Source organism: Artibeus jamaicensis, unplaced genomic scaffold, assembly GCF_021234435.1.
Source record: "Artibeus jamaicensis isolate MK-2021 breed Jamaican fruit bat unplaced genomic scaffold, CSHL_Jam_final contig_373, whole genome shotgun sequence".
Classification (NCBI taxonomy): domain Eukaryota; kingdom Metazoa; phylum Chordata; class Mammalia; order Chiroptera; family Phyllostomidae; genus Artibeus; species Artibeus jamaicensis.
Genome location: NW_026521807.1, coordinates 5030967 through 5043720, shown reverse-complemented (window position 1 = coordinate 5043720; position 12754 = coordinate 5030967). Strand labels below are relative to the sequence as shown.

The window sequence follows — 12754 nt, the reverse complement described above, 5'->3', positions numbered from 1 at the left end:
CTGTGGGAAAACCAGCTGCAGGATCGATTTGATTCTCTATTCTGTTCTGTTCTATTCCATTCTCTCTCTTTCTCAACAGAGACTGATCCAGCAATAAAAGGCCAAAAGTAGATAACAATAATCAAAAAGTATTGGAATAGTTAAATTAAAAATCTCACAGGGTATCATTATACTTAAGCTGAAAAATGGGGACAACTGTAATTGAACGATGATAAAAAAAGGAAAAAATTAAAAAAGAAATACCAAATCAAACTTCTAATAGTAAATCATGGTTTGACTTACTATGGTGATATTTTCTTCTCCTTGGAATACTCTGCATACCGTGAGCACACCCATATGACCCCTACTATATGCACAGTATTCAAAATGACCAGGGAAATCGGAAAAATGTGAAGATGATGGAAGTTGTTTCCTACTTGTCTTTCATTACAAAGCGAAGTGGGAAGTAGACCACTACTATACACGACATGAATTACTGAAATATATTTAGGAACTAGAGACAATTTAACAAAGGCAGACATACTTTTTAAGGGATTCTCTGAGATTTTTAAATCTTCCTTCGGATGAAACAGTCTTCTGAAGTTTGTCCATTAGAGCTTTTGTCTAGAAAGAAAAAAAGGAATTTAGTATGTCATGAAAACTCTCCTACAGCTTGATAAGATACTAAGTTACCAAAAGATGCTCGATTCTCTTCCATAATGGCAAATTGTTGCAATGTGATACAATTTTCAAGATATCGAGATATTATTTGATGTGAGAAAAAGGACAATTAGAGAAGAAAAAGTGACTGTACTACTCAGCCAAAAAGAGAGGAAATGTGTGGAAGAGGAAAACGGCAACGTGTGAGAAACTCGGGGACCGAAGGGGCTGAGAAGCAGGTGTGGAACGGGACTTTCAGAGGCGAAGTCTCACATCGGGGGGTTTCGTGATGAAGCTCTTTGAGTGTAATTTCCACGTCATCAGAGCTCACGTCTGGCTGCTTGGCTATGGAGCTGCCTATGTTCTCCAGTCCAAATCCTTCCTCTCATGATTGTCTTCATCAACTTGTTAGAAAAATATAGCTGATTCTGACCAAGAAAGGCAATTGTTGTCAACCCTGGTCTGGACTTCCATGCCACACGGAAGACTGGGAGGGAGAGGATCTGCATGCGGCAGCCCCCGAGTCCGAGTCCCTGAAGCTCCGCCGGGAAAGCAGATGCCCAGGCCGAGAGCCCTCAGGCTGCCCTGTCCCAGGAGCCGGGGGTTTTCCCCAGAAGGCCTGCTGGTGGAGCAGCCCAGAGGAAAAGTTGGGGGGGGGGGCTGTAACTGACATTATCTGAATGAAAGTGATAGGAATGGTCAAGCTGAGTCCAATTAAAAGAAAATTAAGAACGCTCAATTTCTGCACATCTAAGTCGTCATGCCAAAACTTTAAATTTACTGTGTGGGTAACAAAGAAAGAGGTGAATGTTGAGGCCCTTTGTCCCAGTGCTTGGTCCTAAGATGTCTGCACCCTCACTTTGGGGGAGAAAGAGTGGATCCCTTCAGCATCACTGAAAATCAATGTCTCCTCTCTGAATAATTCAGGCAACACCTCCTGACTGTTAACCACATTGTTGGAGACTGTCCCCAAATATGTTATAATGAATGTTTGGGGTCGTATTTTCTTTTCTAAATGAACCATTTACAAATGCACATGAGTGGAATCAATTAAGTGATAAGAACACAGTAATTACCCACATTGGCACCTTTCTTTGGCAACTGAGCTGCTCATTTCAGCTAATTATTTCCTAATTAGTACTATTTCTCCTGGCTCAGGTCTCCCAGCCTCTCCTCTCCTTGGCCCCAGGATGTGCCGCACGCTGCCGCTCACCTGCTTGGACACCTTGGCCCAGGTTTTCTTCAGCCTGTAGATGGCACTTCTGTTTAAGGCGGAGGTGATCTCCAGCACGCCGTTGTAGTTGTGCAGGCACCGGCAAATGTCCGCCACCGCCACCCACTTCTCGATTGCGTTGGCACGAGAGCTGACGTCGGCGTAATTCATTATCTGGGAGGCCACGAGGTTACTCATCTGAGACAACAGGAAGGCCAAAAAAGGTGACGAAGAGCCCAAGCAATGTGTTTGGGCCAAATGCCTGAGTTACCTGAAGATCATAGTCCATATCTGGATAAAAACTTTCGGAGGTGACTAAAGTCTGTGATAATAATAGTGAACAGAGGCGAGAGAGACATTGCTTAGAATCAGCTTGTTGGGGGAAGAGGTGACTTTGTCCATTGGCAATTTTGATGAAGGAGTTGTTTGCAACAATTATTGAGGAAATAGAGTAGAATGAGCTAACCCCTGAGGATTAGCAACCTTTGCAGATGGTGGGTTTCAGTTCTTGGGGTCTCTCCACATGCTCCGTGCCCTCCCCCGACCTGTGCTGTGGACTATCTACTCTCGGAAGCCCCAGTTTATTACAGAGAAACAAAACACTTGACCTCCAATGAAACTGTTTCTAACCGGATCAACTCTCAAACTGGAAACACTTCAGTGAATGGGAAGAGAGAATATTTTCTCCTATTTTGTTTATTTTTTCCACCAGCAGTTAAAAGGACCTATAGTGTCAAGGCTAAGAACTATAATTCTGTTCATAAAAGCCAAGAGAAGAAGCAGGGGCTTCAGAAGCTCAGCACTTAGAATACAAAAAGGAAAAGGGCAGAATAGGATTGATGCCTAAAAAGGGAATGGGGGTCTAATACTGCATCCATATACTAAATTTGATGAGTGCAAACATTCTTTGATAAGTCTTTAAGTGCTTAAGATCTCACAGTGCTTCACAATGATCAATATGCATATTTATTTAAAAATTATTTTGTATTCAGCATCTACTATGAAGCAGGCATTCTTTTAGGTGCCAGAAACAGGAAGACATAAATCAGCATCCCTGACCTTAAGGCACTGAGTCTAGCTAGATGGGAAGGGGAGGGGGTGGGCAGATATAAACAGTAAATGCCACGCGGCAAAATGCAAAGCCCGGTCCGCACGGGGGTGGGGTGGGCGGTGCAGTGGAAAGTGTACGGACACATGGGGCATCTGGCCTAGCACAGAGGAGGCTTTGGCAATGAGGCCGTGGGCTGCACTGAGTCAGTGCTGCTTTCCATCACAGCAGAAGTGCATCAGTACAGGGGTAGGGGTGGGAAGTGTGGTGTAAGGAGGATCTGGCAGCCACCCAAGGAGCCTGGGGGTCATGAGAGACAAGGACGACAGGTGAGCAGGGCTCCTGTAGGTCAGGTGGAGAAGATGAACCACATCTGGAAGGTGAGGGCAAGCCACTTACAGATTTATGTCAAAGAAAGTAGCATCATAGGTTGGAGTTTCACAGGAGCTATTCCCAAAATCCTGCATGAGGAGTGGGTTGGAGGGCGTGAGAGGGCAGAGGGTATTAAGTTAGGAGCTCCTGGAGAGAAAGAATGAGAGGCCACATCAAGGCCACAGCAGTGGAAAAGGAGGGGAAAAGGGTCTGAGACATACATAGACTTGGGGTTCACTACCACGTTGGGGGCGGTGAGGGTGGGTAGGGGAGAAGAAGGAGTCCAAGACGACCGCTGGATTCTGTGCTTGGGTGAGTGAGGGTGTGGTGAGGCCATTATCTGCGACCGAGGACAGAGAGGAAGATGAGGAAGCAGGCTTGGCAGGTCCTGGGTGCCAAAGACGAGTTCACTTGAAAATTGTTGAGGGCACAAAGCGGCAGTCATCGAAGTGGAGACGTGGGTGTGGAGCTTGGGACTGACCCTGACTTGAGTGTCCGTTGTACCCCGGGTGTGGGTGTGTGGCGGGCAATGGAGGGCCACTTTCCACAGCAGGGGCCCCGCTTCCCAGACGGCGTCTGAGGTGGCTGTGGCGCTCATTGTGTGCTAACGTTCACTCTGCACGTAAGTGTCCTGCAAGTGCCCTGAGCAAAAGCACTGTTTTGGGAATCTACACCATTGTTGTGTATTTTGATTCTAAGTGACCTGTTAGTTTACTTTGGGTGTTTCTGGTAGTCTTATTTTTTTAAATATATTATCATCATTATTTTTACTGTGGTTGAATGTAACTGCAAAGAGAGCCTTCCCTTTTGCCTGGAAAGACCTGAAGATACTCCAACACCTGTGGTTCTAATTCAGGGCCAAGGCCATTAGAACAGAACAAATGAGGAGTGGTGGGGATACAACCACTGCCTCTTACTGCTGGGGAAAAGCAGAGCGGGGAGATGGACCAACAGCTGTCACCACGCACACAGCCGCAGCAGCAATGTAATTGCGCTCAGAGAGGTCCCTTCCACCCCCGGAATGTGCTCAGTCATGAGGAGGAAGAGTGGCAACCACCTAACTTTACTGTCCCCAGCAGCACCAGGGACCAGTGACACATGTGCTATTTATTCTGTTAGAACTAGTCCGTCTATGACCATGAAGTAATAACGATTGTGATGAAAACAGTGACACCACCCTGTGCATTACTGAGCACTCAGCAGACCTGGGTACCATCTAAAGCGAACCTCTTGCATCCAGAAGTTAACTGAAAATTATGACATCACTGTGAACTCTTAGAGGAGATTTAAGCTTGTCTTTAACATTACTTTAGTTCTGTTTTAAATGTGGGTAGCTTTATTTAAAAAAAAAGAATCTTCAGACCCTGATATTCACCTTCCTATAACATCCCAACGTTTTACTTTCACGGTTACTCACGTCATTGAAGTGTTGGCTGGTTTTCATGATGTAAGGTGTTCTTTCATTTTTATCTGGCTTCATCCAACCCTGCCCAAGAAACTCTCTGCAAGTTCAAAGCAAAATATAAAACCAATTAAAAATTTTTAATGGTCAATTATTGGTGTAATTGTTGACGTTATAAACATTAAATTTGACATTGCCCAACAGCAGCTGCTACTGACCATCTCACATGAATTTTAGCTCAACTCGAGCATTGCACCTTTCCATGCAAAAGAGAAAAAGATATTTCAGTTTCCAGCTTCCTCTTATAAATGTTAGGAACTTTGTCCCTGTTAGGCTCATTATAAAGACTTCTTTGAAGTTGGAAAACAATGACCCACGCAAAAGGAATAAAGAAGCTAAGTACTAACTCAGAAACCCATATTTTTTCCCCTGGATCAGCTCATTAAAAAAGTGTAAGCCTTAGCAGAAGGTCCAAAAAATGAATCACTACCAAAAATGTTAATCAAGAACAGCATGTTTCTCTCCACTTTGCTCTGATGGTCTCCAGCAAATGTCCATTCCATGGGCAGGATTCACCTTTGTCCTCCCCAGAGCCCAGGACGGGACACTATGGTAAGAGCTGATAAACAACCTTGCAGTTACTGCTTTATGGCCCATCCGTGTGATGAAGGCGGTTGCAGCGGAGGGAGGTCAGCCTGGTGGAAGGCCTGTCCTCCAAATAACACTCCCGCTCTCTCCCTTCACCCGTGAACACCAGATCACAGCTAGCGATGGACAAATGGAGCACACAGGACTTATGTAGCCATTGCACAACATAAACATTCTTAATCCAGAAATGCTGACTGAGTCTCTGTGCAAGGCCCTTCATCCCTCGCTGCTGGTGGTACTGCCCCATCCTGGAAGGCTGATGGACAAAAGCTGGGCCAGTCTCAGGGGTGGTGAAAATAACTGGTAGATGTTCACACCAGCACAAAGGGGACAGAGCGAGGAGAGTCCCAGGAAGAGACCATACCACAGGCCAGCACGAAGGTTTGGACTCTGCTCTTTCTCCTCCCCCACAGAGGTCACGCTCACATCCCTCCTGAATCCTCACTGCACTGGAGGGCAGTCAGGAGGTGCCGGGAAGAGGCGCTGTGGTTCCTCACTCAAGGCCTCAAATAGTCACTGGGTTGCTTGGTTTGGCCAATGGGCCTATTTCTATTTTATTTTTTTCAGGTTTATGGATTGGTCTATGAGTGCTGGAAGAGGGGGAGAGAAAGAAGATAAAATATATAACGTCTGCAGGGGCATTTTATGTCCGGGCTCCTTGCGGGCCTGCACAGAGCTGTGGCTCCGCCCCCTACCCACCCTCTGACCACCCAGCCTGCCATGCCTGGCCCTCCATCCTCACCAGTGTCCTCTTTCTGTACATGCGACATGCTCTTGTCTCTTTTATTTTAATCAATATTTTTATTGTTGTTCAAATATGGTTTTCTGCCTTTTTCTCCCACCCTTCCCCACCATCCCAGCCCTCCCCACCTCCATCCCCTATTTCCACACCCCCCTTATTATTTGTCCATGTGTCCTTTATACTTGTTCTTGTAAACCCTTCCCCTCTTCCCCTGAAATTCCCTCCCCTCGCCCCTCTGGTCACTGTCAACCTGTTCTCAATCTGACATGCTCTTATTTCTTCCCCAGCCCTCCTTTATTCTCAATTTAATTTTTTATTCACAGAGGACGTGTGCCAACAGTTGCATTTGCCCAAACAAAGGCCTTGCTTGTGGGTCACCAAATATGACAGCTGGGAGGGGCTGTAGGAGCCTCCCTCACTCTGCACAGGAGGTCACTGGAAGGCTGTACGATGTGCCCATGGTCTCAAAGCTCAGCAACGCCTGTTGGTTTATGCAAGTGGGTAGCAGAATTTACATCATTTACCCAAGATCAGTCTTTCTAAAAGTCTTGGACCACCCAAAATTATCTAGGATTTTCTTAGAAAATGCAGTTTCTTGGGCCTCACACTTACTGAAACCGAATCTCTGAGGGACGAATCTAGGAATGTACATTCTTAACGAGTTCCCCAAATGATTTTGGGCACACTGAAATCTGAGAGCCACTGTTACAGCCGTATGGAGGTTTCTGCGATGCAAGGGTGTGAGAGTAAAGAAAAATGTACATGGTAATCATTGTCCAAACAGAAACTCAGGTGTGACCATCTCAAGAGCCCCCACCATGTCCCATTCAATATTTCCAACATAAACTGGAACCAGTAGACATTAGTGGAACCAAACCATTTCAGGATGAAGACTCACACCTCTGCCCACTCATCTGCCTTAGGAACCGCGGCACCCCTCAGCCGGCTACCCCTGCCTGAGAGGGCCTGCTCTGTGAGGGCAGCACTCACTCATAGGGGATGCTTCTGAAGACGATGTGGTCCAGGAGGGTGATCTGCTCGGCCAGCTCCATGGCTGACAAGGTCTCAAAGCACTCGGCCTTCGGATAGTCTGCCTGCGAAAGATGGGGGGGCGGAGGATGAAACACACATGGGCGCGGGGCTCCCGTCCGCTCGGAGCTGCTGCCGAAGTACAAGGTCTGTCGTAGCTTCATGTTATGCAGAAAGTGGTGGGAAGGTCAGAACTACCAGCCAATGTGCATATCGAGGGCCAGTTGCTGAACGACACACCGAATCTGGTTCACCTGATGGAGAGCTTCAGTGGCAGAACCCACGGCTGAGCACTCCATGATCAGGGCAGGCACACTGCTGGCCTTGGAGTGGGTCTGCATGCAACTGTGCTGGACAAGACCATGGGTGAACTTACCAGTTGGATTATATCTTCTAATTTGAGGTGAATGTCATCTTGATCATCTTGTGAAAGAGCTCTAAAAAAAAATCAGAATGTCTGCCATGAAAAGAAAGTAGACACAGCAGGCACGCTCGCTCCTTGGGTCTGTGTGGCAGCTGCCCGCCGAGGCTGTGGAGCCTTGAGAGGGACACAGACAGTCCAGGGGACGGAAGGCACATGCGTTACAGGTGCAGGGTCACCACGGGAGCTGGCTTGTTACAGACAATGCCGTGAGGGAACCACCCACCTCAGAATGACCCAGAGGGCGGGCTGTGCGTAAACCGGCCTCCTGGAGTACTCTACTGGTCAGGAGATCCGCTGGGCCCTCCCCTGCTCCTCTGCTCCCTGACCCTGACCCTGACCTGTCCCGCCCATGCAGGAATCCTGGCTCTGCCCCTCCCCACTGACATGTGGACCAGCAGCTGGGGGAGCTCCTCTGCTGCGAGACCTTGACGGGTGTGAGGCAGAGGAAGGTGGCAGGTAAACTCTTCCCCCTTGCTTCCCAGATGGATTTCCCTGAGATCTGGTGGTGTGTCCCCACACATGTTGTTATTCAGCTCCCAATAAAATTATTTTCTGATAGGTGGTAAGTGAATGAATAAATGCAGGAGTCGCTTATGACTGAAGTGGGTGTGGGTTCCACCGTGGGAGTGACGCGGCACGTCCCACACTAGTTCAGCGTCCAGAATTACACCGGTTACATAACGAGCCATCTGAGCCAGCACTTCAAGTTTTCCCAAATGAAGGCACAATCGTGCATTAAAAGTGTTAACATATTTGAACAGTCCCCGCATATAGCCTGTCTGCAGGAGGAAGTGGGTTTCAAAAGAATAATGCTGTAAGGTTTTGTTGCATTTTGAATTGCTTTCAACAAAACCACTACCCTCCAAACTGAAGAATTAACACAGGGGTTATTCCATGCCCACAACATGCCACGGGTGCGCTAAGCATTTAACATACACTACCTCGTGTATCACACACACACAAAACCCCTTAAAGTAAACATGATTACTTTTTAATCCTCACTGAGGACATGTTTACTGATTTTAGAGAGAGAGGAAGGGAGAGAGAGAAACATTCATGTGAGAAAGAAACATCTCTTGGTTGCCTCCCACATGCACCCCATGCACTAACGGGGACTCAAACCCACAACCTAGGTCTGTGCTTTGACCAGGAACCCAACCTGCATCCTTTTGGCATACGTGACAATGCTCCAACAGAGCCACCCGGCCAGCGCCAAGGTAAGCATTATTCCTTCTGTTTTGCCAGTGAGGACACAAACGCTCAAAGGAACGCACTTGGCCAGGGTGTGGCGCAGCTGTGCTCTCCTTTTACTCTCTTTGTCTTACGCAGGCTTACGGGAGGCACCTCGTCAAGGGTCCAGCAGAGCACACACTTCAATTCCCTCTCCACAGTCTCCTCTGTTACAAAGGCTCGTGGCTGTTTATGGGGAGCAGAACCCCTCCAGATTACAGGAGGGGCAGTCCTCTGCTCAGCAACTACCCATGTCATTTGTGAGCAGAAAGAGTCTTCATATGGTAAAGGACAGAGTCAGGTGAGGAAAACAACAAGTAAACACAACTCTATCTCCCAAGACTATTAAAAAACACTTAAGGGTTATGTGTAGGGAATAAAAGGGATTGTTTTCTAGTTTACATCATTCTTTCCACTGCAGGCTGGGTTCCTGGAGAGAGATCAGTGGCCACATAACTACATGTACCCATGGAAAAGATTTTCTTTTTAATGAGGATGGACTATTTCTTCTTTTGGAAAGAAGTGGTCAAGAAATTAGTTAGTTTCTATCAGATGTTCCTCTCCCTAATGATCTTACCCTAATGTTCCATGGTACATTCTGGTCCCATTAACTTATTTAATATTTTCTCTCTTCATAAGAGCTACTGATGCTGTTTGGGGCTTTGAGAAGTTTGGGAGGGATACTCTTTCATGACTTGAACCCATTCCACTTGGCACTTGAAAAAGTCAGTCATTGTTTCTTTTCATTTTGTGGCGTGTTAGTTGTCTACAAAAAACACTGCCGAGACTCAGAAGCCAGCCAGTCAGACCACGTTGGAGGGTGGTGGCATCTTAGAAACAGCATTCTTGAGCAGAAGGTTTTGTTCACAAATGGACAGCAATCTGCTTATGCTAATTAAGTTTAAAGTAACCCCTGTGAGACTGTGAGGCAGGGTGGGTCATTGCAGAAAGCTTTCACTTTACTCCATTCCTGTAATTTATGTGTAAATGCATGCTTCATGCTTACATGAGTTATGTGACTTGAACATATGTGAATCTCTCATGTCAGGGCCACATTGCACTACAAGATGTGTTCTTGTTTCTCTCAGCTATGTCACACTCACTGAGAGGTACAGTCACAACTGTTTCCCATCAGCCGTGAGGGTCCCTCTGCCTCTGGCCCACTTCCAGGAGGGGGTGAATTTGCTTCCAGTCTTTAGACCACCTTAAAGCTTCGATGAACACACCAGGATCCTGGATTTCCCTCACATTTATGGGTCTGTATGACCAGTTTAGTATTTGTGCATTTATAAGGAAACAACAGATATAAAAAATTTAAAAGGAGATGGGATTATCCAAGTTCCACAAGTAGGAAATTTTCCCTTCCATGGTAGAAATCAGGTAGGCTGCAAAACACGGCCAAGAGCAGTGGGTGTGGGACGTGTCCGCACTCTCCGGGCTGCTGGTGGGCCACTGCGTCCGGGGGGCCTGTGCCCCCAGTGTGGCCTGCCGCAGGCTCTGCTCCTCCTCGCGCAGTGAGTGAACAGGTCGATCTCTTGTTGCTTCACTCTCTGACCTGCCAGATCGTTTCCTCCCTAGGTTTTCCCAAGCACGATCTCATTTCCTCCAGGCTGACGCGAGCCCACTGGCGTCCTTAACTCCCTTCTCTGCTCCTCCTTCCCGTGGCCTCCCTGTGTCTCCGTCTTCACAAGGCCATCCTCTCGTGGGGACACCGGTCACAGGGGATTAGGGCCCCATCTTATTCCAGTATGACCTCGTCTTAACGAATTATACCTGTGATGGCCTTATTTCTAAACAGGGTCACATTTTGAGTTATGGGGACTAAGATTTTAATATATGTTTGGGGAGGAGGGACACAGTTCAACCTGTGACAACTCCTAGATCAAAGAAGGGTGGCTATGAGAACTTGAGCCAAGGAGGCTAAGAATGGCTCAACCTTATGGACCGGCTGTTAAAACGTTACAGGGAGGAGGGCAAGAATAGGACGGAAAATATAGAATCTAAAGAACTTGTGACACATGGACATAAATGAAAGGGGGGAATGGTGGGGACCTTCCCCACGGGAGTGTGAAGGTGGAGGGGAATGAAGGGGGGAATAGGACAACTGTAATGGCATAATCAATAAAATAAATTTTAAAAAAATAAAATAAGATAAAATGTTACCCAAATCTGTCATCATTGCACAGGGAGGGACTTTTTACACGGCAGACTGAGCTAAAATGGGCTCCCCTCCCCACACACGCATTCTGGATAACAAAGACACAATATGGTGGAGCTCTGAAGGAAAAAATAAGGATTCTTTCCAAACGTTGTAAGTGAAGAGGAAACGAGAGGTCAGAACAGTGAGGGGGAACCAGGCTGGAGAACACAGGTGCCGGGCCTTCTCCCTCCAGGCAGAGACGGAGCACAGAGCCAAGGGCGAGGGGCAGGCTGAATGGCCTGCACACGGCCACGGATGGTGCCCTCTTCGTACAGAGCGGACTCAGAAAAAGTCCTCCCGCTAGCTCGAGAAGTTGTAAGAAAGCCTGTTACCTGCTTGGATGCTGGGTGGGCAGACCGAACAAAACTCTAGGAAGAAACCCAAACTCCATCCTTTACCACAAAGAAGGGTGGGGTCCAAATTTAGACAACACAGATGATGGGGAAATCCCAGCCTGAGCCCAGTGAAACGAACCAAAGAAAATGGGAAGCTACTCTGGGGTGGCACCTCCACAGTCAGGTGAACGAGACTCCCATAGAAAAGCCAGCGCCTGCTCACAGACGCGGGCATCTGATTAACTGTTAGAACCCGGGCGAGGAAAGGAAATCCCTCTGCCAACGCCTGCGGGGCTCGCAGGAGCGGCTCCTGCGGCTTCCTCCCTGCCCCTTTGCTTCTACAGTAAACCACTGTCTGCCCACGCAAGTTACACCGCACAGTCCGAAGTCTGCCTGAGACAGCAGCAAAGAGGAGGTGCTGAGTAACACCCTACCCGCGGGAGCAGAGTCCTCGCTGCCCCAGCAGTCTAAGATGCATCCTTCTGCTCTGATAGCCTCTTATATTCTGCGAACACAGCACGAACCAACCAAAGTCATCAACAGGCAGCTGAGATTGCCTTTACCTCAGGATGTTGGCTGTGGCTTTCCTTTCTTGTGGAAGAAGGTCTGGGTCTCGCAAAACTTCTTCTAGCAAATTGAGGACATTCATCTTGAGTTCGTTGTTGAGTTCGAAATCCTATAAGATGAAATGGCTCTTTTAATATTTCGGTTTTGAAAGGTTTAGCTCCATGATACAGAGCGCCATTCCTCATGGTAAATTCTCTAGCAGGGGTGTCCAACCTGAAGCCCACGGGCCACATGTGTCCCAGGACGGCAGTGAATACGGCCCAACCCAAAATCAGAAATTTACTTAAAACACTATGAGATTTTTTGTGATTTCGCGTCACAGTGTATTTAACGTGTGGCCCAAGACAACTCTACTTCTTCCAGTGTGGCCCAGAGATGCCAAGGGCTGCACACCGCAGCTAGAACTACTATGGAAAATAAAGCGTTTGGGCCTCAGACGTCCCCCAGAGATCCTGAATTGATTGTTTGGGAAGGGGCCCCATTGTTGTTTTTCTGACCTGCTTTCCAGGGGATGGGACTTCCTCTAAGACATACGTTCTTCCCACAGAACACTGTGCCTTCTCCCCACTTTTATTTTTATTCATCTTTCAGGTCCTCTAGTGGATACAGTTCTTCCCAGGAGCGTTTTTTACTGACCCAGTGGGGCAAAGAGCTGTGCCCCCTGCTCCATGGCGCCCTCCACCATCACTCACCATGTTGTCAGCACCGATTCAATTGTCTAGTTCTCCAGTGGACCATGAGTAAGATCAATAAATGGGGCATAGTGACAGCTCAAAAGAAGATTTATTGCAGGAATAAAATCTGTCATTCGGGCAGTGACTTGAATGAAAAACTTCAGTATAGATATGCTAAGGGCTAAAGAATAAATGATCCTCAGAAACTCACAGGACCATGTCAAGCAAACG

At 47.4% G+C, this 12754-nt stretch overlaps 1 protein-coding gene across 7 annotated transcripts in view; it reads right to left on the bottom strand.

Moving 5' to 3' along the window:
* Positions 1-12754, bottom strand: part of RASGRF2 (Ras protein specific guanine nucleotide releasing factor 2) — a 192590-nt gene that overhangs the window by 7978 nt on the left and 171858 nt on the right. For all 7 annotated transcript variants that reach the window (XM_037159313.2, XM_037159314.2, XM_037159317.2 and 4 more), the window contains 6 exons: positions 11846-11958; positions 7470-7530; positions 7055-7158; positions 4690-4774; positions 1853-2050; positions 524-603 (listed from right to left, as the gene is read on the bottom strand). In XM_037159313.2, the coding sequence (XP_037015208.2) occupies positions 524-603; positions 1853-2050; positions 4690-4774; positions 7055-7158; positions 7470-7530; positions 11846-11958 (641 nt within the window). The remainder of the gene's footprint in view (positions 1-523; positions 604-1852; positions 2051-4689; positions 4775-7054; positions 7159-7469; positions 7531-11845; positions 11959-12754) is intronic.